Below are 27,960 nucleotides of genomic sequence, written 5' to 3'. Positions count from 1 at the left end.
GGAAGAATTAACATAGTTAAAATGTCTGTGCTACCCAGAGCAATCTACACTTTCAATGCCATCCCGATCAAAATACCAATGACATTTTTCAAAGAACTGGAACAAACAGCCCTTAAATTTGTGTGGAACAAGAAAAGGACCTGAATTGGCAAGGAATTGTTGAAAAGGAAAAACAAAGCTGGGGGCATCACGTTGCTGGATTTCAAGCTATACTGCAAAGCTGTGATCACAAAGACAGCATGGTACTGGCACAAAAACAGACACATAGACCAATGGAACAGAATAGAGAACCCAGAAATGGACCCACGGCTCCCTGGGCAACTAATCTTTGACAAAGCAGGAAAAAACATCTGGTGGAAAAAAGACAGTCTCTTCAATAAATGGTGCTGGGAAAATTGGACAGCTACATGCAAAAGAATGAAACTTGACCAGTCTCTCACACCATACACAAAGATAAACTCCAAATGGATGAAAGACCTCGATGTGAGACAGGAATCCATCAAAATCCTAGAGGAGAACTATAGGCAGCAACCTCTTTGATATCGGCCACAGCAACTTTTTTCATAACACATCTCCAAAGGCAAGAGAAACAAAAGAAAAAATGAACTTGTGGGACTTCATCAAGATAAAAAGCTTCTGCACAGCCAAGGAAACAGTCAAAAAAACTAAGAGGAAGCCCACGGAATGGGAGAAGATATTTGCAAATGACAGTACAGATAAAAGATTAGTATACAAGATCTACAAAGAACTTCTCAAACTCAATACACAAAAAACAAATAACCAAATCATAAAATGGGCAGAAGATATGAACAGACACTTTTCCAATGAAGACATACAAATGGCTAACAGACACATGAAAAAATGTTCAAAATCATTAGCCATCAGGAAATTCAAATCAAAACCACACTAAGATACCACCTTATGCCAGTTAGAATGGCAAAAATTGACAAGGCAGGAAACAACAAATGTTGGAGAGGATGTGGAGAAAGGGGATCCCTCCTACATTGTTGGTGGGAATACAAGTTGGTACAGCCGCTTTGGAAAACAGTGTGGAGGTCCCTTAAAAAGTTAAAAATTGAGCTACCCTATGATCCAGCCATTGCACTCCTGGGTATTTACCCCAAAGATACAGACGTAGTGAAGAGAAGGGCCATATGCACCCCAATGTTCATAGCAGCATTGTCCACAATAGCTAAATCATGGAAGGAGCTGAGATGCCCTTCAACAGATGACTGGATTAAGAAGATGTGGTCCATATATACAATGGAATATTACTCAGCTATCAAAAAGAACGATTTCTCAACATTTGCTGCAACATGGACGGGACTGGAGGAGATAATGCTAAGTGAAATAAGTCAGGCAGAGAAAGACAATTATCATATGGTTTCACTCATTTATGGAACATAAGAAATAGGGAGATCGGTAGGAGAAGAAAGGGAAGAAGAAAGGAGGGGTAAACAGAAGGGGGAATGAACCATGAGAGACTATGGACTCTGGGAAACAAACTGAGGGCTTTGGAGGGGAGGGGGGTGGGGGAATGGGATAGACCGGTGATGGGTAGTAAGGAGGGCACGTATTGCATGGTGCACTGGGTGTTATACGCAAGTAATGAGTCATGGAACTTTACATCAAAAACTAGGGATGTACTGTATGGTGTCTAACATAATAAAGTTATTATAAAAAAAGACGAAAGTTAAAAACTTAAAAAAATAAAAAATACATGTGTGTTGTTTTAAGCTATTTAGTATATGATAATTTGCTGTAGCAACAATAGAAAACTAATGTAACTATTGACTCTCAAATTTGAAACACTACCTCATATTTCTCTCTGAACCATAAATTCAACTGCCTACTGGATTATCTTCTCTGTGATATCCTGTAGGGGCCTCATATTCATTACACTGAAGTGAAACTTCTCCCTAAAGCCTGCTTCTCTTTCTTACCTTGACTGTTACTGGTCTTACCCATTCAGATACCTGGGTCAGAAATCTGGGAATCAGCTTAATCGCCTTCCTTTATCTTACACTGTTCCTCTATACATCACTTCCCCATGTCACTTGGTGCCAGATCTTTTTGCTTCTAGCTTTGTTACACTGATATGGGTCAGGCTCCTGCTACTTCTCACTTGGATTTCTCAAATCTGTCAACACACTGCCTTGCCTCTAGTTAAAACTTATAGCTAATCCATAGTCATGTTCCGTGAAGAAACAGGACCTTTCTGAAGTTAGATATTTCTCCCTTGCTTCATGGTTTCCACTGCCATTTCAGAAAAATCCCAACTTCTAAGCATTACACACAAGGCTTTTTTATGATCTTGGCCTCCTCGTACCTCCCTAGCCTTCAGCCTCCTTAACACATACCATGCTGTCCAGCTGTATTGTGTAACTTGCATTTTCTTCAGTGTGTGCTACTGTTTTATGCCATTAGTGCTTTGTATGTACTTTTCAAACAGCCTGGAATGCTATCTGGTTTCTTCTCCTGACTAGCTCCTATTTGGTTTCCAGTCTTCAACTGAATTGCCACTTCCTTTCAGCACCTCTTCCCCCTCCCAAACTGACGTAGTTGCCTTCCTTTGTGGACCCACATATATTTCTGACCTAGCACTTACCTTACACACTCCAAATTTTGTTTGTTTATATGACATCACCTCTCTACAAGCTAAGTTTTTTGAGGACAGGGGACTTTATTTTTGTATCTTAAGCACCTGTTATAGTGTCTGATACTTTAGGGGCTTAGTAAACATTGGTTCAAAGAGTGAGTGAGAAGAATTCCAAAGTATAGGATTGTGAGAAAGTGGGTTTCCACGTAAATTTTTAGGATATCTTTCCCTGAATAGTCTAAGGACAGTATTAGCCAGCAGAGTTTCTGAGATAGTTCAATGACAGCCTTTGTCTGTATTATGTAAAAGCTAACAAGAGAGCATTTGAATTTGGTATTTGGGTTAGGAGTAGCCAGGAACTCAATTCTTTCAGAAGAGAAAGCAGTTACAGATGATGAGACACATGTAAGAAAGCTACCAGACCCATTTATGTAGCCATCAACTTTTCTCATCTATAAAAGGGACTACCCCTTTTAGTTTTGCTTCCCCTTTTTTGAAAAGGCAAGCTTTCTTGTTCTAGAAAGGAGTAAGCTTAAATTAACAAGCATCAAGTTATCTTCAGTTTTCTTTTGAGTTTGAGTGGTATTCTAACAGTTGTTACTTCATGTGGGGGTTTCCAACTTTGGGAAAAGAGTTAATAACTAAACTCTCGAAAAACATTAGCCATGCCCAGAGACAGAATGTTGCTTTATCCTTCAAGTTATGTAAAATGTTCACCATTTTAATATTGTTCTTTATGCATTTAAAAGGAAATGTACAGGGCAAAAAAATAAAAATTATTCTTCCTTTTTTTCTGCTCTTGTAGGGAGGCGTAATTTCCACAGGGCCTTTCCAGTTAGTAAATCAGATCCTGTTTACCCTTTGTCGTTTCCTTAATCCACAAGGTCCCATGCAATTTTGGACATCTTATAGCTGATGAATGAATGAAAATAGCTTATTTTTTATCCCACTGAAAAGCCTTTTTCTCCTTCCTAAATCTATGTTAATTAATCAATTTTGTATTATATGGAGAGAAAAATGAAGAGAATATAGCTATTGTTTCACCTGCTTTTTAAAAAAGCAGTAAAAAAATATAAATGGCTGTTGCATAGATGATAATGATAATTATGGTATGCGGAAGGAAATACAGAGAGCTGTTTTTTTACTACTTGAGGAGAAGCAGCCTTGGATGGAAGGAGTAATGATGTGGAGAATGAAGGAATGATGGACTAGCTCTAACTTGATACTACTAAAGTCTTTGTGGGCCTGGCACCTTGGGAATTGGGTTAGCCTACTCTCTGAAAGCTGTCCAGTCCTGTTCACTGTCAAGATCTTAATGAGGTTTAACTGTAACTCCTTTCTTCCCACCATCATACCTTATGTCATTTAACAATGCATCGCCATGATAGGGGCAAAATTACAGGGCCAAGTGGTTTTCTAGAAATTTCTGACATCTGGTTTCAGATGTCAATTCCGCCTCCAACCCTGCAATTTCAGTTATTGTCATTGTTATCATAGAAAGGTTTAAGAAGTTTATGAGGACCTATACCTGTTTGGCCTCATACTATATTGTTCACTCACTCAGTTCAGCTACATTTACCTTTGAGAGGTTTGGGTTTTCTTCAGACATAGCAGGAAGGCTCCCTTTCCAGCTCAGCGGTATTCAAAAGAAGTATAAAGCAATCCTCATATGTAATTTAAATTTTTCTAGTAGTCACATTAAAAAGATGAAACAAATGAGATTAATTTTATTGTATATGTTACTTAACCCAGTATATCTAAATAAGATATTTCTGTTTTTCTTACTATGTGTTTTTACACTGTGATAGCACATCTCATTTGGATGGTGAATTATTACCAGAGATACTTGATCTTTATTTAGATTTTATAAAATTTGTAGTTGAAACACACATACTTGAGTTGTTTCAAACATACTTAAATTTTTGATTAAATCAAGTATCATTTTAAAAATGGAAATAAAATGAAACAGTAAAAAAATTCTAGGCTTTCCTTTGTCACTAAGTCGCAGTCTAAGTGCTCCGTAGCCATAGGTGTGATTGGACAGTGCAGGTCTAGCTTATTTTCTCTGTAAAGGTTGCTTGCCTATAGATACTCACTTGGCTGACTCCCAAGTTTTTGCTTAAATCTTACCCTCTCAGTGAGGCCTTCCTTGACCACTACTTACTATTACAACCTGCCCCTTACTTCCCACACTTCACAATTTGAATCCACCTTACTCTACTTCATCTCTCTTCACTATATAATTGCTAATTTACTATTTTCATTGTCAGTTGCCTCACTCCCTCTCTTCTACTTGCTAGATGTAGGTTTCCTGAAGGCAGGGATCTTTGGTTTGTTCATTGATATATCCCAACACCTAGAATAATGCTTGGCCTATAGCAGGTCCTCAGTAAACTTTTAGAACAAATTTATAAATGAATGAATCACAGTAAAAACTTTCTGAAACTATTTTTTTAAAGATTTATTTATTTGAGAGAGAAAGAGAGCATGTGAGCAGGGTGAAGGGCAGAGGGAGAGAGAGAGAGAATCCTCAAGCAGACTCCTGGTAAGCATGGATCCCATCACAGGGCTCCAACCCAGGACCCTGAGATCGTATCCTAGCCAAAATCAAGAGTCAGACACTCAGCTGACTGACCCACACAGGTGTCCCCAAACTTTCTGAAATTATTAATATATACTAGATTGCAGCTATAATTCACATGGGGTTAAAAGTATTATTGATCAAGTTCTTCTTAAATGTATCTTGAATGCATTCTCTGTACTTTACACTGTTTTAAGATGAGAGTAGTGGGGAAGGAAATGAAGAGCACAAAGCATATAATCTAGTTAGGCAAGATTCACAAAAAGAGACGAGAAAATATGAAAAATGCTGCATTCTGTTGCAAGCACTATGGAGAATTGACTTAAAATATGGTGCTTTGGAGGTGCTGCATATATCCCTTTGAGAATTTCCTAGTAAATAATAAATAAGTAGTTATATGTTTATCATTAACTATTTGGAGACTTGGGGAACACAACAAATAGGAAAACTAAATGTATTATAAAACTCACACTTGAAAACTAGTTTAAAAGCATGACAATGAAAGGTAGAATAATTTCAATTCTAAAAATTGAATTTAGACAATATAATCCTTTTAAGAAATGGTGCTATTGGGGTGCCTTGGTGACTCAGTCAGTTGAGCATCTGACTCCTGGTTTTGGCTCAGGTTCTCAGGATCATGGGATTGAACCCTGCATTGGGCTCCCCGCTCAGTAGGAAGTCTGCTTCCCCCAACCTCTCTCTCTCGGCCCCTCCCCCCACTCTTGCACTCCCTTTCTCTAAAATAAATCTTTAAAAAAAAATGGTGCTGGAAGATTGCTTGAGTGGCCAGTAGGTTGCGCGTCAGACTCTTGGTTTCAGCTTGGGTTATGGTCTTGGGGTTGTGGGACTGAGCCCTGCCTTGGGTTCTGTGCTCAGTGGGGAGTCGGCTTGAGATTCTCTTCCTCTCCGTCTGCCCCTCTGCCGCTTGTGTGCACATGCATCACTTCTCTCTCAAATAAATCTTTAAAAAAAAATGGTGCTGGAACAACTGGACAACCACATGCAAAAGAATGAATCTAGTCACAGACCTTATACCCATTATAAAAATGAACTCAAGATGGATCATAGACCTAAATGTAAAACGGGAAAATAAAAAATGAGTAACTATGGTTATAGTTATATTAGCTGTATTACTATAAAAGACATTCTAGAAGATAACAGAAAGCCTAGATGACCTTGAATATGGTGATGATTTTTTAGATACAACACTAATGGTTTCAACCCATGAAAGAAATAATTGATAAGCTGGGCTTCATGGAAATAAAAAACTTCTCTGTGAAAGATAGTGTTAGAGAATGAGAAGACAAGCTACAGACTGAGAGAAAGTATATGTAAAGACACATTGGATAAAGGATTGTTGTCCAAAATATACAAAGAACTCTTAGAAGTCAACATTAATAAAACAAAAAACTTGATTAAAAAAATAGGTCAAGGATCTTAACAGATAGCTCACCAAAGAGGATATGTAGATGGCAAGTAAGACATATGAAAATGTTCTCCACATCATATGTCATCATGGAATGCTAATTAAAACAACGGTGAAATACCACTGTCCACCTATTCGAAGGGCCAAATCCAGACCACTGATGACACCAAATTTTGGCATGAAAATGTGGAGTAAGTATTGCTGGTGGAATGCAAAATGCTACAACCATTTGGGAAACAGTTTGGGGGTTTCTTAGAAAACAAAATATATTCTTAATATACAGTCCATCAGTTGCACTTCCAGTTTACTCAAAGGAGTTGAAAATGTATGTCCACCCCAAAACCTGCATATAGATGCTTGTTTATAGTAGCTTTATTGAGGACTGCCAAAGCATGGAAGCGATCAATATGTCCTTCAGTAAGTGGATGTATAAATAAACGTGGGGTACATCCGGAGAGGTGGAGTATTTAGCACTAAATGGAAATTATTATGGAATGGAATGCGATTATTTAGCACTAAAAAGAAATGAGCTTTCAAGCCCCGAGAAGACATGGGGGAAACTTAAGTGCACATTACTAACCAAAAAAAGACAACCTGAAAAGGGTACCTATTGATTCCAACTCTATGACATTCTGGAAAAGGCAAAACTATGGGGACAGTAAAAAGATAAGTGGGTTGAGGCAGGGGAGAGGAATGAATAGGTGGAACACAGAATTTTTAGGGCATTGAATCTACTCTGTATGATGCTATAATGATGGATGGTACAAATGCCATTGTACATTTTTCCAAACCCTTGAATGTACAGCACCATGACTGAGCCCTAATATGAACTATGGACTTCTGATAATTGTGATACGTTAATATAGATTGATCACTTGTAACAAATCTCTGATGGGGGAATGTTGACAATGGGGGAGGCTATGCATGTGTGGAGGCAGGGAGTATATGGAAAATCTCTATATCTTCCTCTCATTTTGCTGTAAATGAAAAGCTGCTTTTTTTTTTTTTAAGGCTCCATGCCCAGTGTGGAGTCCAATGCAGAGCTTGACCTCATGACCCTGAGATCAAGATGCTTAGCTGACTGAGCCACCCAGGCGCCCCTCTAAAAATGCTTTTTATTTCTTTTTTTGAAGACTGTATTTATTTGAGATAGCACACACAGGCTGGGGGAGAGTCAGAAGGAGAGGAAGAAGCAGACTCCCTGCTGAGCGAGGAGCCTGAGACAGGCTCAGTCCCAGGACCCTGAGATCATGACCTGAGCCAAAGGCAGATGCCTAACCGACTGACCCACACAGGTGCCCTTAAAACTGCTTTTTAAAAAGTTGAATTTATACAAATATTTGAGAATCATCCATTATACAAAATTGTGAGGGAAGATTATTTTGAACCTAGAATTATATACTACTAGTCAAACTGTTAATCATATTCACATTTCAGAAATGAAAGTACTAAAATATTTTCCATGCATCCTTTATGAGAAAATAATTTCAGAATGTATTCCCACAAAATAAATTTGAAGAAAAAAGCTATCTAATACAAGAAATGGAAAATGCACCCAGAGATACTTTAAAGATTTTCTAGTGTGGTTGTTAGCCTAGAAAGCAGTTGGTCCAGATTAAACCTAGGCTTTAAGAACAAACACAAAATGGGTTCCAAACCCATTGGAATTGGAAATAGAAATACATTAGGGATATGATGGAGACAAACATTTTTGTCTCCCAACAACAATGGCACTCCAGAAACTCAAAAATAAAAAATTGTAATAACCAAATATGAAACAGACCAAAATGGGGCATGGTTTCAAGTGATTAGTGAAGTATATTCTGCTAGAAAGGATTATTCATTTGATCTTCACATTAAGAATGGTGACTAACATAATAAAAAAATATTATTAAAAAAAAGAATGTTTTGCTTCGAATGTGATAATTATGACATTGGAATATACATTGATATACTAGTGGCATAGTAGTAGTGTAAGCAGATAACTAATAGTATAATAGAGAATAACCAGAGCAATCTTGAGGAGAAAAAGAACAAACAAAGATGCGGATACCACAATTGCAGGTTTAAAGATGTACTGCAGACCTGTGGTAGTCAAAATACCCTACTGGCACACAGTTGACACATATATCAATGGAACAGAGTAGAGAGCCCAGAAATAAACCTATGATTATATGGTCAGTTAATCTATGACAAAGGAGGCAAGAATACACAATGGGGAAAAGACAGTCTGTTCAGTAAATGGTGCTAGGAAAACTGGACGACTTAATGTAAAAGGATGAAACTGGGCCATCTTTTAACACCATACACAAAAATAAACTCAAAGTGGATTAAAGACCTAAATGTGAGACCTGAAACCATAAAACCCCTAGAAGAGAACACAGGCAATAATTTCTGACATAGTCCATAGCACTATTTTTCTACCTATGTCTCCCCAGGCAAGGGAAACAAAAGCAAAAGTAAACTATTGGGACATATCAAACTAAAAAGCTTTTGCACAGCAAAGGAAACCCATCAATAAAACAAAAAGGCAAACTACTGGTGGGAGAAGATATTTGCAAATGATATATCTGATAAGGGGTTAATATCCAAAATATATAGGGAACTTCTACAACTCAACACCAAAAAACCAAATAATCCAATTAAAAAATGGGTAGAAGACCTGAATAGACATTTTTCCAATAAGACATTCAGCTGGCCGCCAACAGACACATGAAAAGATGCTCAACATCACTTATCAGGGAAATACAAATCAAAACACAATGAGATATCACCCTATACCTGTCAGAATGGCTACAATATAAAAGACAAGAAATAACAAGTGTTGCCAAGGATCTGGAGAAAAGGGAACCCTTGTGCACTGTTAGTGGGAATGTGAATTGGTGCAGCCAGTGTGGAAAACAGTATGGAGGTTCTTCAAAAAATTAAAAATAGAAATATGATATGATCCCAGTAATTCCTCTCTTGGGTATTGACCCAAAGAAAATGAAAGCACTAATTTGAAAAAATATGTACCCCCCTATGTTTATTGTAGCATTATTTACAATAGCCAAAATATGGAAGCACAAGTGTCCGCTGATAGACAAACGTATAAGGAAGACGTGTGTGTGTGTGTGTGTGTGTGTGTGTGTATTACACACTACGTATACACTGTGTATATATACACACACTATATACACTATGTGTATCACATGCACACAGGAATATTTCACAGCCATAAAAAAGGATGAGACTGTGCCGTTTGTGACAAAATAGATGGACCTAGAGGGCATTATGCTAAATGAAGTCTGTCTGAGAAGGACAACTACCATATGATTTCACTCATCATTGGAATCTAAAAAATGAATAAACAGAAAGCAGAATCAGACTTGTAAATACAGAGAACAAATTGATGGTTGTCAGAGGTGAGAGAGGGAGGAATGGGCAAAATGGGTGAAGGGGAGTGGGAGATACAGGCTTGCAGCTCTGGAATGAGGAAATCATGAGAATAAAAGGCACAGCATAAGGAATATAGTCAGTGATACTGTAATAGTGTTTTATGGGAACAGATGGTAGCTAAGCTTGTGGTGAACTTAGCATAAACTAACGTATAAATTCAAATCGCTATGTTGTACACCTGAAACTAACGTAATGTATGTTGACTATACTAAAAAAAAGAAAGTTAAAATAGTTGAAAGTAAATATTGCTGGCAATGAATGGAGCAGGGGGCTGTTGTTTATCATTATAAACTCTCTGAAATAGTTGATGTTTAAGCTGAGTGTATTGTATAAAAATTTTTAAGATAATAGGCACACTTGCAATAGATATATTCAGAAGAAAGGATAATTATAAGCCAATATTCTTTGGAAGAAAACCAAATTATATATTTGTAAGAAAGAGAATATGCTTCTTATCAAGACTTCTCTGTTCCTTCCTAGTAGTATGATACCCAAACTTCCTCATCTTAAATCTGTTACCATCACCAGACAACATCTTGAGGCTGAAGACTGTCTTAAAAATGTTAATATTCCTCACCTGACTTAACACATAGCACCCAGTAAATAACTCAGTTGTTTGTGTAACCCTCTGTGCACTTAAGGTTCTGGTCAGCCTACTGAGACAGAGTGAGGTGTGGAGATGTCACATTCACATGGTACTAGTTTCAGTCCAGCACCTAGCAAAATGCTAACCAGATAACTCAGTGCCTCCCACTTGCAAGTATTCCTATCTTAATAGTGAAGAAAATACAGTTAATTTACAAATACTAGAGCATCAACATCGAACTCTGTGGTCTGGTACATGGTTGACAACTCCAGGTTTTGTTTTATTTTGTTTTATTTGAAGTATTAGAGTGAAGAACAAATGAATGAACAAATGCCTTTGTAGAATCATATGGATGTGGAGAATTTGACAAAAGTCTCTCTGGAGTTGCCTATTCAGCCAGTCAGTCAAGATAGGAGAAAAATCCTGATGTTGACTCCTATGTGCTGTGTTCTTGCATCTCCTTTGGAGTCTGTGTTCCTAAATTATTGATACTTTCTTTTTTCTTTTAAAGTACTTTGTGAGTACAAGGGCTCCCCTAATGTCGTATTTCAGTTCTTGGTTTTCTTTCTTATTTAGTGTTAACATTGTTCTCAGTAAGAAGTTTCACTTACAATCCATTGTCCCAGAATCTTGGTTTGCAAGTTTGGGAGTATCCTGAAAGTGGGAATAGTCATTTTTTTCCCTCAGAGGTGGTTAATTGTCCAAATCAATGATTGATATACGAGAAACCAAATCCTCAACAATTACTACAGGTCATTCGTATCTGTTGAGTGATGTCTGCCTGGAGCATTGTGAGTATTCAACAAAATGATTCCTTAAATACTTTGTTTTTTAAATTTTGCCACAATAGTCTTAGTACTCTGTTTCTGTGATGAATACTTATTTATAGATTGGATTCTGCAGCTTTACTCCACAGAAAAGTGTATTGCTAACTTCAAGGTTCTTGTCTAGCTGTCTTGACAACCAGCCAAGTTATCTGATTTAAATAATAAAAGATGACTGTAGATTTCAATGTAGTAAAAAATTTCTGGGGTGAAATCTAGAGCTGAAACAGAGATTTGTAAGACCATAACAGGTTAGCTAAGAACAGTCACAGTTCACTTGGCTTTAGCCTCCATCCAGCATCAGCCAAAGGAAAATACTCATGGAATAACTTAGTGCTTCTAAGTTACAAGTGTTTCTATCACAGTGCTGAAGAAAATTAAGTTAGTTTACAAATATTATAGCACTGACATTGAACTCCATGGTTTGGCACATAGTATTTTATGTGAACTTGTGACTGAGTTTGTGTGTGTAACATGGTCAATAGTGTAAGATCACTGAGTCACTGAGGTATATGGTTTCAAGTCATAGTTCATCTAACTGTTCAGTGAGGCCAAAATTATGAGTCCGGGTGACCAGAAATAGGACATCTTACCACTTTCACTGAAAGTTCCTAGTAGTCTAATTTCTTCCCAAGGAAGTAGATAGATCTAGTTGCAAAATTAAATTGTCACCTCTGGTGACTAAGGATTCTGATCCTGTTCCTGCTAATATTTGTCCTGGAAATCTTAAGCCTAGTAAGGCTACTGACGTTCTTTACTCCCTCTCCCATCCCTCTCTTTATTTCATAAACATTTATGAAGTACTCGTAGTGTGAAAGACATATGAGAGATAAATTATAGGGGATGCAAAGATATGCTGATGACATATACTATGAGAGACATATGAGAAATCTCCGAAGGAGTTTCTTTTGAAATACCATACCTCTTGCGCTCTAATATAACGTTACTCCACACATATTCATACACATATACTTAGAAATCACTGCCATAGAGACCCATTGTCCTTGATAAGAATGTGTTTCTCGCTGCAGGAGGAAAAAAAAGTTGAGAATTAAAGTCTAGAGGTTTAAAATCTACCAACAGAGTGGTGTCTACAAATATGATACTGTATCATTATATATGGAATGTTATAGGAGTAATATTCTGAATTATTTTGAAAATACTAAGTAGATAAGCTTTTTATTTCCTCTTATAAAGTTTGTTATGTCTGTACTCCAAATCACCTTTAATATTAAGTCATAAGTAGTCCAAGGGAAGGAAAAGGTAGCTACACCAGAACAGGGGGGTTCATAGGATAGAGGAGGCAGAAATAGCATATAGGAAGTACCCCTGAAAGTATTGGGAGTGGAAGAGCTTATTCCTGGAGAAAAGAAAAGGAGAAGGGGACAAGATTAGACTCCTGTGTCCTGGCTTCTCTGGACTGAAACCCTGGAAAGGGTTGATGTAGGAGTTCAGAAACTACCTGATAAGTTTCAGGGTGTCCTTGAACCATTGGGATTGTTTTCTTTGGCTCTCCTTGAACAAACAGAATCATTTTCAAGTTCACTTAGAAAAGCACCAAGTCTAACATGGGACCACCCAAGCAGTAAATTGGAAATAGCAAAGTAGCAGAATGTGTTGAGAACAAATTTTCCTCTCCAGTTTTCTACAAAATCAAGGTTATTATGAATTTCTAGGAATTTCTTCCTATATTCCTTATTAATTCCTTATTATAAGGAATAATTATATTTCCTAATAATTACATTTCCTAATTTCCTAATAATTATATTTCCTATTATAAGGAATAATTATAATTCCTAATTCCTTATTATAAGGAATAATTCCTTAATATAAGGAATCCCTAAATTCCTTATTATAAGGAATTTCTAGGTTTGCCTTTGGGCCTAGTTAAGGTATCAGGGAGTACAAACCAGCTATGACTTTTTTCTAAGAGGATGCCCAGCAAGTCCAAAGAGGCTCATCTGTGGTAATGGGGTCAGAGGACATAGAAATTGTTTAGAATACCCAATGCCAACTGGGCCCCAAAAGCGGTGTTACTGAACCAGCAATTAAATGTCACCAGAACTGGAGACCAGCCTAACCACTAGAGCCAGCAGAGCACAGACTACAATTTTCCCTACTAGCAAAGTGCCACAATGTAGAGAGGGGGCAATGTGCAAAACAAAACTATTTCTTTATATTGGAACTCAACTTAGTTCACAAACCCTCATGTCCATTAATGATAGAAACATTAATCTTGCCAATTAAAATTTAGTCATTTGTAAGTTGAAATAGTCTTCTTTGGGTAAATAGTTAAATTCAGAATTCTTTTCTCCCCTTCTCTTCTGTCCTTCCTAAGAGCAATTTAAAATCCTGCCTTTAGAAGAAAGGTATCTTGTTCTGTGCTGACCTCTAGTGGTACTGACCTGCACTGAGATGTCTGATCCTGCTTGGTTTTCTTTGGCTGATGGTAAGTTACATTTACTGCTGTAATGTCCTGGCTTGGCCTCCAAGATACGTGTACTTTGGTACATGTACTTGGTCTCTAAGATACATGTACTTTGCATTATCCAATCACAACCCTAAGTTCCTTTGGACCTTCCAGCTCTTTTTCAGTCTCTTCTATGGGCCATTGTGATATTAGAGTTGCTTTATAGTAGTAGTTTTCAAATTGGGATACGTATAACTCTTGGTGTACACAGAGACATTCCAAAGAATATGAAGAATTTGTTGTTTATTTTTAAAAATCAGCAGTGTTTGTGATTTATATAAATTTACCAATTTTAAGAGTACAACTCTATGACTTTTGGCAAATGTATACCATCATGTAACCACTAATACAATCATGATGTAAAACATTTCATCACCCCAAAAATTCTTTCATGTCCCTTGTAATCAGTCTCCTCCCTCCACTCAAGCCCCTGGCAATCACAAATCTGCTTTTTGTCACAACAGTTTTGCCTTTTCTAGAATGTCATGTAAATATTATGCTGTATGTAGCCTTTTGTAACTGACTTCTTAGCATAATGCTTTTGAGATTCCTTTGTGTTGTTGCATATATCAGTTCGTTTTTTCTTTAAAAAAAGCTTTATTGATACATAATTCAGATACCATATAACTCATCCATTTAGAGGGTACAATTTAATGGTTTTTAGTATATTCACAGAATTGTTCAACCATCACTTCAGTCAGTTCTAGAACTACTAATTAATGCAACAGTATGGATGGATTTCAAAGTATTGTGCTAAATCAGTCACACATTTACCACCTGCACTGCTGCCATCCTGGTTCAAGCCACCATAATCTCTGCTTGCATTATTATAATAACTTGCAAACTTGTCTTCCTGCTTTCATCCTACAGACTATGCTCAGCATAATAGCCGGGGGATCTTCTTAAAAAATAACTGAGATCATGTCATAACTTTGCTCAAAACTTACCGTTTTTCTCTCTTCCTCCTAGAGTAAAAGCCAGCATTTTTACAGTGGCCTACAAAGGCTTGCATGTTTTTCCGTCACTCCACTTACCTCTGTGACCTTATTCCTACCACCGTACCATGCCTACTGTTCCAGCCATGTTGGCCTCTTGTATTCCCTCCGACTGACGACTCTTCCACCATATTCTTCATGGCTGACCTCCCTATCCTCCTACAAATCTTTGTTCAGATATCCCCTTTTCAGTGAGTCCTCCCTAATCATTCCATTTTTTTAAAGTTTTTATTTAAATTCTGGTTAGTTAACATACCGTGTAATATTGGTTTCAGGAGTAGAATTTAGAGATACATCAGTTACATATAAAATCCAGTGCTCATCACAAGTGCCCTCCTTAATACTCTTCACCCATTTAACCTACCCCTGCACCAATCTCCCTTTTAGCAACCCTCAGTTTGTGCTCTATAGTTAATAGTCTCTTATGGCTTGCCTCCCCCTCTTTTCTTTCCCCTTCCCTTATGTTCATCTGTTTTGTTTCTTAAATTCCACACATGAGTGAAATCATGTGGTATTTGTGTTTCTCTGAGTGACTTATTTTGCTTAGCATAATATACCCTAGCTCCATCCAAGTCATGGGAAATGGCAAGATTTCATTCTTTTTGTTGGCTGAATGATGTTCCATTGTGTGTGTGTGTGTGTGTGTGTGTGTGTGTGTGTGTGTGTGTGTATCACACACACTACATCTTCTTTATCCATTCATCAGTCGATGAACATTTGGGCTCTTTCCATAATTTGGCTATTGTTGATAATGCTGCTATAAAGATTGGAGTGCATGTGCCTCTTCAAATTAGTATTTTTGTATCCTTTAGATAAATACCCAGTGGATAATACTGCTGGGTGGTAGAGTAGCTCTATTTTTAACTTTTAGAGGGACCTCCATACTGTTTTCCAGAGTGGCTGAACCAGTTTGCATTCCCACCAACAGTGTAAGATGATTTCCCTTTCTCCACAACCTCGCCAACACCTGTTGTTTCCTATGTTGTTAATTTTAGCCATTCTGACAGGTGTGAGGTGGTATCCCATCCTGGTTTTGATTTGTATTTCCCTGATAATGAGTGATATTGAGCACCTCTTTTCATATGTCTGTTAGCCATCTGTATGTCTTTGGAGAAATGTCTATTCATGTCTCTGCCCATTTCTTAACTGGATTATTTGTTTTTTGGGTGTTGAGTTTATAAATTATTTTTTATTTAAATTCGATTAACTAACATATAGTGTATTATTAGTTTCAAAGGTAGAGTTCAGTAATTCATCAGTTGTATATAATACCCAGTGCTCATTACATCATGTGCCCTCCTTAATGCCCATCACCCAGTTACCCCATCCCCTCACCTCCTCCGCTCCAGCAACCCTGTTTGTTTCCTATCTCTAAGAGTCTCTTATGATTTGTCTCCCTCTCTGATTGTCTTGTTGTATTTTTCCCTTCCTTCCCCTATGTTCATCTGTTTTGCTTCTTAAATTACACATATGAGTGAAATCATATGATAATTGTCTTTCTCTGATTGACTTACTTAGCATAATACTCTCTAGTTCCATCCACATCATTGCAAATGGCAAGATTTCATTTTTTTGATGGCTGAGTAATAGTCCATTGTGTGTGTGTGTGTGTGTGTGTGTGTGTGTGTGTGTATACATACCACATCTTCTTTATTCATTCATCTGTCAGTGGACATCTGGGCTCTTTCCATAGTTTGGCTACTGTGAACATTGCTGCTATAAACATCGGGGTGCAGATACCCCTTCAGATCATTACATTTGTAATTTTGGGGTATACACCTAGTAGCGCGATTGCTGGGTCATAGGGTAGCTCTATTTTTAACTTTTTGAGGAACCTCCATACTGTTTTCCAGAGTGGGTGTACCAGTTTGCATTCCCACCAACAGTGTAAGAGGGTTCCCCTTTCTCTGCATCCTCGCCAACATTTGTTGTTTCCTGACTTGTTAATTTTAGCCATTCTGATTGGTGCGAGGTGGTGTTTCTTTGTGGTTTTGATGTGTATTTCCCTGATTCCAAGTGATGTGGAGCATTTTTTCATATGTCTGTTGGCTATCTGGATGTCTTCTTTGGAGAAATGTCTGTTCATGTCTCTTGCCCATTTCCTGGTTGGATTATTTGTTCTTTGGGGGTTGAGTTTGATAAGTTCTTTATAGATTTTGGGTATTAACCTTTTATCTGATAAAACATTTGCAAATATCTTCTCCCATTCTGTTGTTTGTCTTGGTTTTGTTGACTGTTTCCTTTGATGTGCACATGCTTTTTATCTTGATGAAGTCCCAATACCTCATTTTTGCCTTTGTTTCCCTTGCCTTTGGAGACCTGTCTAGCCAGAAGTTGCTGCGGCTAAGGTCAGAGAGGTTGCCGCCTGTGTTCTCTTCTAGGATTTTGATGAATTCCTGTCCCACATTAATGTCTTTCATCCATTTTGAGTTTATTTGGGGGTATGATGTGAGAAAGTGGTCCAGTTTCATTCTTGTCATGCAGCTGTCCAGTTTTCCCAACATCATTCATTTAAGAGACTGCCTTTTTTCCCATTGAATATTCTTTCCTGCTTTGTTGAAGATTAGTTAACCATATAGTTGTGGGTCCATTTCTGGATTTCCATTCTGTTCTACTGATCTATGTGTCTGTTTTTGTGTCAGTACCATACTGTCTTGATGACTACAGCTTTGTAATAAAGCTTGAAGTCCAGAATTGTGATGCCTCCGGCTTTGCTTTTTCTCTTTTAAGATTGCTTTGACTATTTAGGGTCTTTAGTGGTTCCATACAGATTTTAGGATTGTTTGTTCTAGCTCTGTGAAAAATGCAGGTGATTGTTTGATAGGGAGTGAGTGCATTAAATGTGTAGATTGCTTTGGGTAGTATAGACATTTTAACAGCATGTGTTCTTCCAATCCATGAGCATGGAATATTTTTCCATTTCTTTGTGTCATCTTCAGTTTGTTTCATAAGTGTTCTATAGTTTTCAGAGTACAGAGCTTTTACCTCTTTGGTTAGGTTTATTCCTAGGTATCTTATAGTTTTGGTGCAATAGTAAATGGGATCGAGTCCTTGATTTCTGTTACTGCTGTTTCATTTTTGATGTATAGAAATGAAACAGATTTCTGTATGTTGATTTTATATCCTGCAAGTTTGCTGAGTTTGTGTATCAGTTCTAGCAATTTTTTGGTGGAGTCTTCTAGGTTTTCTACATAGGGTATCATGTCATCTTGAATAGTGAAGGTTTGATTTTTTCCTTTCCGATTCGGATGCATTTTATTTCTTTTTGTTGTCTTGATTGCTGAGGCTAGGACTTCCAGTACTATATTAAATAACAATGGTGATAGAAGATATCCCTGTTTCTGGCTTCTGATTTTAGAGGACAAGCTACCCATTGAGGATATTAGCTGTGGGTCTTTCATATATGGCCTTCATGATGTTAAGCTTATGTTCCCTCTCTTACTACTTTGTTGAGGGTTTTTATCAAAAATGGATGCTGCACAGCCAAGGAAACAGTCAAAAAAACTGAGAGGCAGCCCACGGAATGGGAGATGATATTTGCAAATGACATTACAGATAAAACACTGGTATCCAAGATCTATAAAGAACTTCTCAAACTCAATACACAAGAAACAAATAATCAAATCAAAAAATGGGCAGAAGATATGAACAGACACTTTTCCAATGAAGACATACAAATGGCTAACAGACACATGAAAAAATGTTCAAAATCATTAGCCATCAGGGAAATTCAAATCAAAACCACCTTGAGATACCACCTTACGCCAGTTAGAATGGCAAAAAATTGACAAGGCAAGAAACAACAATTGTTGGAGAGGATGTGGAGAAAGGGAAACCCTCTTACACTGTTGTTGGGAATGCAAGTTGGTACAGCCACTTTGGAAAACAGTGTGGAGGTCCCTTAAAAAGTTAAAAATTGAACTACCCTATGATCCAGCAACTGCACTCCTGGGTATTTACCCCAGAGATACAGACGTAGTGAAGAGAAGGGCCATATGCACCCCAATGTTCATAGCAGCATTGTCCACAATAGCTAAATTGTGGAAGGAGCCGAGATGCCCTTCAACAGATGACTGGATTAAGAAGATGTGGTCCATATACACAATGGAATATTACTCAGCCATCAGAAAGAACATGTTATTACCCAACATTTGCAGCAACATGGATGGGACTGGAGGAGATTATGCTAAGCGAAATAAGTCAAGTAGAGAAAGACAATTATATGGTTTCACTCATTTATGGAACATAAGAAATAGCAGGGAGATCAGTAGGAGAAGGAAGGGAAGAATGAAGGGGGGTAAACAGAAGGGGGAATGAACCACGAGAGACTATGGACTCTGGGAAACAAACTGAGGGCTTCAGAGGGGAGGAGGGTGGGGGATTGGGATAGGCCAGTGATGGGTATTAAGGAGGGCACATATTGCATGGAACACTGGATGTTATACGCAAACAATGAATCATGGAACACTGCATCAAAAACTAAGGATGTACTGTATGGTGACTAACATAACATAATAAAAAATTTTTAAAAGAAAAAAGAAAAAAAATGGATGCTGCATTTTGTTAATGCTTTTTCTGCATCTCTTGAAAGGATCATATTCTTTTTTTTTTAAAGATTTAATTTATTTATTTGACAGAGACAGCCAGCGAGAGAGGGAACACAAGCAGGGGGAGTGGGAGAGGAAGAAGCAGGCTCATAGCGGAGAAGCCTGATGTGGGGCTCGATCCCAGAACACTGGGATCACGCCCTGAGCCGAAGGCAGACACTTAACAACTGTGCCACTCAGGCTCCCTGAAAGGATCATATTCTTATCCTTTATTTAATATTTTTTAAGATTTTAGTTTGAGTGCACATGAGTGGGGGGAGGGGTAAAGGGAGATGGAGAGAGAGAATCTCAGCAGATTCTGCACTGATAGCAGAGCCCAACGTGGGGCTTGATCTCATGACCCTGAGATCATGACCTGAGCTAAAATCAAGAGTTAGATGCTTAACTGACTGAGCCACTCAGACGCCCCTTATGTTTTCTTTTATTAAAGTGGTATAGCACATTAATTGGTTTTCTAATATTAAAACACCCTTGCAGCCCAGGAGTAAATCTCACTTGATTTTGGTGAATAACTCTTTTAATGTACTGTTGGATTTGATTTGCTAGTATCTTGTTGAGAATTTTTGCATCCATTTTCATCAGGGATATTGGCCTACAATTCTCCACTTTATTGGGGTCTTTGGTTTCGGAATCAAGGTAATACTGGCCTCATGGAATGAATTTGGAAGTTTTCCTTCCATTTCTACTTTTTGGAACAGTTTGAGAAGAGTCGGTATTAACTCTTCTTTAAATGTTTGGTAGAATTTTCTTGGGAAGCCATCTGGCCTGGACTTTTGTTTGCTGGGAGACTTTTGATTACTGATTCAATTTCTTTGCAGATTATGGGTCTGTTCAAATTTTCTATTTCTTTTTCAGTTTTGGTAGTTTATATGTTTCTAGGAATTTATCCATTTCTTCCAGATTGCCTAATTTGTTGGCATATAATTTTTCATGATATTCTCTTAAAATTGTATTTCTGTAGTGTTGGTTGTGATCTTTCCTCTTCATGATTTTATTTATTTGGATCCTTTCTCTTTTCTTCTTATAAGTCTGGCTACAGGATATCAATTTTATTGATTCTTTCTAAGAAAAATCTCCTACTTTCATTGATCTGTTCTACTGGCTTTTTTTTTTCTTTCTATATCATTTGCTTCTGTTCTAATCTTTATTATTGTCCTCCTTCTGCTGGCTTTAGGCTTTATTTGCTGTTCCTTTTCTAGTTCCTTTAGATATAAGGTTAGGTTGTTATTTTGAGACTTTTCTTGATTTTTGAGGTAGGCCTGTATTGCAATATATTTCCCTCTTAGTCTTTGCTGTGTCCCAAAGGTTTTGGACAGTCATGTTCTCATTTTCATTTATTTCCATGCATTTTTAAATTTCTCCTTTAATTTCCTGGTTAAGCCATTCATTCTTTAGTAGGATGTTCTTTAACCTCCATATATTTGTGGTCTTTCCAAATTTTTCTTGTGGTGATTTCAAGTTTAATGGCCTTGTGGTCTAAAGATACGCATCGCGTGATCTCAGTCTTTTTGTACTTGTTGAGGCCTGATTTGTGACCCAATATGTGATCTATTCTGGAGAATGTTCCATGTGCATTCAAAAAGAATGTGTATTCTGTTGCTTTAGTAGGAAGTTTTCTGAATATATCTGTTAAGTCCATCTGGTCCAGTGTGTCATTCAAAGCCATTGTTTCCTTTTTGATTTTCTGTCCGCTGCTGTAAGTGGGATTTTAAAGTCCCCTACTACTATTATATTGTTATCAATGAGTTTATGTTTATTATTAATTGATTTGTATATTTGGATGCTCCCAAGCTGAGGGCATAAATCTTGATAATTGTTGTATCTTCTTGTTGGGTAGACCCCTCTATTATGATATAGTGCCCTTATTCATCTCTTGTTAAAGTCTTTGGTTTAAAATCTAGTTTGTCTCATATATGTATGGCTACTCTGGCTTTCTTTGGACATCCATTAACATGATAAATGGTTCTCCATCCCCTCACTTTCAACCTGCAGGTGTCTTTAGGTCTAAAATGAGTCTCTTGTAGGCAGCATATCGATGGGTCTTGTTTTTTCATCCATTCTGATACCCTGTGTCTTCTGACTGGTACATTTAGTCCATTTACATTCAGAGTGATTATTGGTGATATGAATTTAGTGCCATTGTATTACCTGTAAAGTTGGTATTTCTGGAGATTTTCTGTGTTCCTTTCTAGTCTTTGTTGCTTTTGGTCGTTCTTTCTCACTCAAAGAGTCCCCTTTAGGGGCGCCTGGGTGGCGCAGTCATTAAGCGTCTGCCTTCGGCTCAGGGTGTGATCCTGGCATTATGGGATCGAGCCCCACATCAGGCTCCTCTGCTAAGAGCCTGCTTCTCCCTCTCCCACTCCCCCTGCTTGTGTTCCCTCTCTCGCTGGCTGTCTATCTCTGTCAAATAAATAAATAAATAAATAATCTTTAAAAAAAAAAAGTCCCCTTTAATATTTCTTGCAGGGCTGGTTTTAGTGGTCTTGAACTCCTTTAATTTTTGTTTGGGAAACTCTTGATCTGTCCTATTTTGAATGATAGCCTTGCTAGGTAAGGTATTCTTGGCTGCATATTTTTCCCATTCAGCACACTGAATATATCATGTCACTCTCTTCTGGCCTCCCAAGTTTCTGTGAAGAGATCTGCTAACCTTATTTGTCTTCCTTTGTAGGCTAAGGTTTTCTTTACTCTTACTGCTTTCAGGACTTTTTCCTTATCTATGTATTTTCCAGATTTCACTGTGATGTGTCTTGGTGTTGGCCTGCTTTTGTTGATTTTGATGGGAATGCTCTGTGCCTCCTGGATTTGGATGTCTGTTTCCCCCCACCCCCCAATTAGGGAAGTTTTCAGCTATAGTTTGCTCCAGTAAACCTTCTGCCCCTTTTTCTCTTCCCTATTCTGGGACTCCTATGGTATGAATGTTATTACACTTTATTCAGTTGCTGAATTCCCTAAGCTTACACTCGTGGTCCAATATATTTGTTTCCCTCTTCTTTTCAGCTTCATTATTTTCCATAATTTTTTAAAGATTTATTTATCTGAGAGAGAGAAAGAGAGAGAGAGCATGAGCAGGGGGAGAGGCAGAGGGAGAGGGACAAGCAGACTCCCTGCTGAGCATGGAGCCCAACACAGGGCTTGATCCCACCCTGAGATCATGACCTGAGCTGAAGCCGGACATTTAACTGACAGCCACACAGATGCCCCTGTTTTGTATAATTTCATCTTCTGTATCACTTATTTGTTCTGCTTCTTCCATCCTTTATTCCTTCTTTCCAGTAGTTTTGCATCTCAGTTATAGCATTTTTAATTTCAGCCTAATTTTTGAGTTTTTTTATCTCTGTGCTATGGGACTCCCTGATGTCTTTTGTGCTTTCCTCAAGTCAGCTAGTATCCTTATGATTGTTGTCTTAAATTCTGGTTCAGGCATATTACTTATATCTGTTTCAATTAGATCCCTAGCCAAGATCTCTTCTTGTGTTTTCTTTTGGGGTGAATTCCTCCATCTTGGCATTTTTTTTCTAGACCTCTGTCTTCTCTATGTTAGGAAAGCCTGTTAGTTTTCTGCTCCTGAGAGTATTGGCTTATATTAAGAGGTCCTATACTGTCCAGGCCTGGTGCTTCTGAAGGTGTTTCTGGTATGTGCTGTGTGCAGTCTGCTGTTGTGTTTTGGCTGCTCTTTCCCTCAGGTTAGTCCTCTGCAGAGTTTATCCTTGTCTGCAGTGGGAGTATCTGGACCTTGTCCAGTGTGTGGCGAGTTTTAACTAGGTGTGTTTTGGTCAGCATGTTAAAAGAGACTAAATACTATTTCCCCTAGAACTTAAGCTTCGCAGGACGCTGTGGTCAGTCGACTTGGTGTGTGCAGTGTTTTGTGCTGATCTTCTTCAGGAGGGGCCCACTTTCTGCTCTCTGACTTTCAGGCACCCTTGCCCTAGTTCAGAAGCACCTGCAGAGCCCTGGAGGGTGGGGCTTGGTGTAAGTGGCACAAGCCTCCACCGTGGGTGCAGCGCTGCTCACTGAAGTCTGTCAGTGCTCAAGTGCAGGGGGGAAAATACCGTCTACCCACTCTCTCTTCAGAGAGGGGAGTTCGCACCCACTGCTGTTCCAGAAACCCTTACGAAGAACCGAAGAACGAACAATCTCCCCTTGTTTGTCCCAGGCTTCCCTCAGATCCCTGCCTTCACCCTGCCTGTGTCTGAGCCATCTGCCCACCTGGTGGCACTGTGCTCCTGTGTTTTATCTCAGGCCCACCAGCTGGGTTTCAAAACTCCAAATCTTAGGGACCTTGCATGCCGCACTGATCCTTTGGGGAGGGTCTCACAGTGGTACGGATGGTGCCAGTTTGTCTTAGAAGGGCATTCGCACTGAGCACAAGCTTGGAGTTCATGGCAAAGAGTAGCAAAAACCTGATGTCTCAGTTAGCGGCCCGCAGCAGGTGTCTCTGCTCCTATGCTGATAAACTGGAAGCTCAGTGACACCCACTGGCTCTTTTGTCCCTGCAGAGGCAGTGCCACCTCTCCTAAATGCACTGCAAGAAGGTGAAACTGTCTCTCCTAGTGTGACCCAGGGCATCTTCAGACCACACTGTTTGCTCTCAGGTCGCTGCCCTCTTTCTCCATAGTGCACCTCTGTACCCACCAGGCTTCACCCAGCGATTGCAAAAACTTCTAAAACTTTAGTCTCTGAGCTCAACCACTTGTAAAAACTTGAAATAACCCCTTTCATTCTCCACATCAGTGGTTTTGGAGAAGTGTTTTTTTTGTGTGTAATGCCCTGTACTGTATTCTATCTCTCTCCCCTTTCTCCCTTCCCTAGCACTCGCTATTTTTTTCTCCCCCAAATCACGTCTCTGCATCTCCTGCCTTCCACGATGTGGCCTCTTTTCTCCCTCTAGCTGTACAGTGTGTTCTCTCAGCCCTCAGATTGATTTCCTGGTGTTCTGAATGATTTGATATTGGTCTAGCTGTGTTTGAGGGATGAGGCAAGCATTGAGTCCTCCTCCTACTCCACCCTCTTAACTCCCTAATCATTCAGTTTAAACTGCAAACTCGGCATGCACTCCCAATTTCCTTGTAATACTTTTTAAAAAAATCATAGTACTAAAAAAAAAAAAAACACTGACCAAAAAAAAAAAAAAAAAAAACCATAGTACTTACTATATTGTAACATGCTCATATCATTTGATTATTTTGTTATTTGACTGCCTCCTGCCACAAGAATATACATTTAACAAGGACAAGGTGTTTGTTTTTGTTGTTCATTGTTCTGTCCCCAGTACCTAAAATGGTGCCTGGAACATTGTGAGGACTCCTGGGACAGTGTACAGATAGCAGACTGAAACACCCCCCCAGTCTTTCTGAGAAGGAGACCTGTTCGTCCAGAGCTTAGGCCTGAGGGGCTGGCTTCTGGTTTGGCCACATAAGGGGGCCTACAAAGCTGCTGTTAGGGAATAGAGGCTGATTGATGCAGTCTTCGTGCTCTCCCTCGGCCTTGCTCCAGCTTACCAATATCGTCCAGAGAAGAGCTTACACCATTCTCTGGTGCCCTGATTTTTACGGTTGCTGCCAGGGGACACCTCTACATTGCCTGGGTTTGGTGGTAGCAGTTCCTAGGTCCCATGGGACTATACCAACAGAATTCTTAAATAGTAGTACCACCCCCAGCAGCTGCCCCAAGAACTACCACAGCAAGAGGCAATAGACTCAGGAACTCAGTCTTTCTGGGAAAAAGGTTTATTAGTTTATTGTCAGAGTTGCAACCTAAGGGGCAGGCTTCTGTCACGCACACATCTGAGGGCTAAAACCTCCCCTGACACCTTAGAGAGTGGGCATGACCTTTCTGCTCTCCCTGTGCTGCACTCTAGCGTGCCGTCATCCCTCAGAGGGGAGTTCTTATATGTGTCTGATATCCTAGTTTTTATATCCGATGCTGGTTTCAGTGGCTGTCACCCAGGGAATATCCTTTGATCACTCTTGGCTCTGGTGGCCAGGGGCACTGGCACTCCTGTGTCTCATGGGACTATAACAGTCAGAGTTCTTGGTGGGTACCAATCCCAGGACACTGCACAGACCAAACTGAAACACACCCCTAGTCTTTTTGTGAAAGAAGCCTCTTTGCTAGTCCTGGAGCTTCAGCTTTAAGGGCACACTTTAGGTTTGGCACACGTTTAGGAGCTATACAGGTTCTCTCCATAAATGCAGGCTAGGGAATGCGATGTTTGCACTCCAGCTCACCCGTACCTCCCAGGAAGGAGCTCATACACTTGTCTGGAGCCCCAGTTTTGTGACTGCTGCTTGGGAGACACCTCCAGACCTGGCTCTGGGGGCCAGTCTGGTCAATTACTGAGACCTCTTAAAAACAAAATCTGCTGTTTGTATTTTTATGAAGTTTTGAGAGACAACTAAGAGCAAGAGCAGAGTTGAATGATAAGTTTTCTCTTCACAAGGCCAACCCTTCAAGTCAGAGAGGCAGTTGTTCCATCCAATGCCAGAAACCAATGTAGGCAGTCAAGCAGAATGAAGAAACAGTGGAGTATGTTCCACATGAAAGCAGAAAATGAAACCCCAAGGGGAGAAAAAACCTTAATGAAATGGAGGTAAGTAATTTACGTGATAAAGAGTTCAAAGTCATGGTCATAAAGATGCTTACTGAATTTGGAAGAAGAATGGATGAACACAGGACTTTAGCAAAGAGAATTTTAAAAGATGAAGATAGTTTAAGGGACTTACAGGACAACCTCAAGCAGACTGATGTTCACTTTATAGGGGTCCCAGAAAGAGAAGAGGGAAAAGGGCAGAAAATTTATTTGAAGAAATAATGACTGAAAACTTCCCTAATCTGGGGAAAGAAGCAGACTTCCAGATCCAGGAAGTCCAGATGATTCCAAATAAGATGAAACCAAGGAGACCCACACCAAGACACATTATAATTAAAATGTCAAAAGTTAAGGGAAAGGAGAAACTCTTAAAAGCGACAAGAGAAAAACAAGTTTTTATCATGTGAGGGAACCCAAATAGGCTATGAGCATATTTTTCAGCAGAAACCTTGGAAGCCAGAAGGGAGTGACACAGTATATTCAAAGTGCTGGAAGAAAAAAAATTTCCAACCAAGAACTCACTACCCAGCAAAGTTATCAATCAGAATTGAAGGAGAGGTAAAGAGTTTTCCAGACAAGCAAAAGCTAAAGGAGTTCCTCACCACCAAACTGACCTTAAAGAAATACTAAAGGGACTTGTTAAGAAGAAACATAAACAGCAACAAGAAAACATATGAAAAAATATATCTCTGGTAAAGGTAAATATTTACTGAAGGGATTAGATTATTCTCTTAAAGCTAGCATAAGGGTTAAAAGACAAATATAGGGGCGTCTGGGTGGCTCAGTCAGTTAAGCATCTGCCTTCGGCTCAGTTCATGATCCAAGAGTCCCAGGATCGAGCCCCACATCGGGCTCCCTGCTCAGTGGGGAGTCTGCTTCTCCCTCTGCCCCTCACCCTGCTTGTGCTCTCTATTTCTCAAATAAATAAAATCTTAAAAAAAAATAAAAGACAAATATACAAAATAATACAAAAATACAAAATAAAAAAATACAAAAAATAAATGTAACCACAGCTAGTTAAGGGATACACATGATATGATGAAAAGATGTCTAATGTGACATCAGAAATAAAACATTAGAGGGAGAATAAACATGTAGACTTTAAAATGCATTCACACTTGAGGTGTCATCAACTGAAAATATCAGACTTACAGATTTTTATATGTAGGCCTCACGAGTACCACAAAACAAAAACCAGTGTGGGTGAACAAAAGGTAACGAGAGAGGCATTTAAGCATAGCGCTAAGCAAAGTCGTCAAACTGCGATGGAAGAGCAAGAGGAGAAGAAAGGAACAGAGGAAGTACAGAACAGCCAGAAAGCAAATAACAAAATGGCAGTAATAAGTCTTTACCTATCAATAATTCTTTGACTGTAAATGGAGTAAATTCTCCAATCAGAAGATGGAGAGTGGCTAAATGGATAAAACAAAACAAAATAAGATCCATCTATATGTTGCCCCCAAGAGACTCCCTTTAAACATGAAGACACAGACTGAAAATTAAGAGATGGAGAAAGATATTCTATGCAAATGGAAACCAGAAGAGGGCTAGGGTAGCTATACCTGTATCAGACAAAATGGACTTTAAAACAAAGACTGTCATAAGAGACAAAGAAGGGCATTACGTAATGATAAAGGAATCAATTTACCAAGATACAACATTGGTAGGTACGCACCCAAAGTAGGAGCACCTAAATACATATAGCGAATATTAACACACTTTCTAAAGGGAGAATTAGACAGCAGCGCAATAATAGTAAGGGACTTGAACACCACCCTTCTTACATCAATAGATAGATCAGACAGCAAAAACTAAGGAAACATTGACCTTAAATGACACATT

At 38.8% G+C, this 27,960-nt stretch overlaps 1 protein-coding gene across 7 annotated transcripts in view; it reads left to right on the top strand.

Annotated features, from left to right (window-relative positions):
- ART3 (ADP-ribosyltransferase 3 (inactive)) overlaps positions 1 to 27,960 on the top strand; it is a 157,201-nt gene that overhangs the window by 92,140 nt on the left and 37,101 nt on the right. Inside the window, exon 2 of one of the 7 annotated variants that reach the window (XM_045789857.2) lies at positions 13,793 to 13,903. The exons of the other annotated variants lie outside the window; for them this stretch is intronic. Coding sequence (XP_045645813.1) covers positions 13,901 to 13,903 — 3 coding nt within the window. The 5' untranslated portion in view covers positions 13,793 to 13,900. The remainder of the gene's footprint in view (positions 1 to 13,792; positions 13,904 to 27,960) is intronic. 7 annotated transcript variants of the gene reach the window in all.

This window comes from Ursus americanus, chromosome 8, assembly GCF_024610735.1.
Source record: "Ursus americanus isolate L20-20 chromosome 8, mUrsAme1.1.p, whole genome shotgun sequence".
Classification (NCBI taxonomy): Eukaryota; Metazoa; Chordata; class Mammalia; order Carnivora; family Ursidae; genus Ursus; species Ursus americanus.
This window is presented reverse-complemented; position numbering and strand designations above follow the sequence as displayed.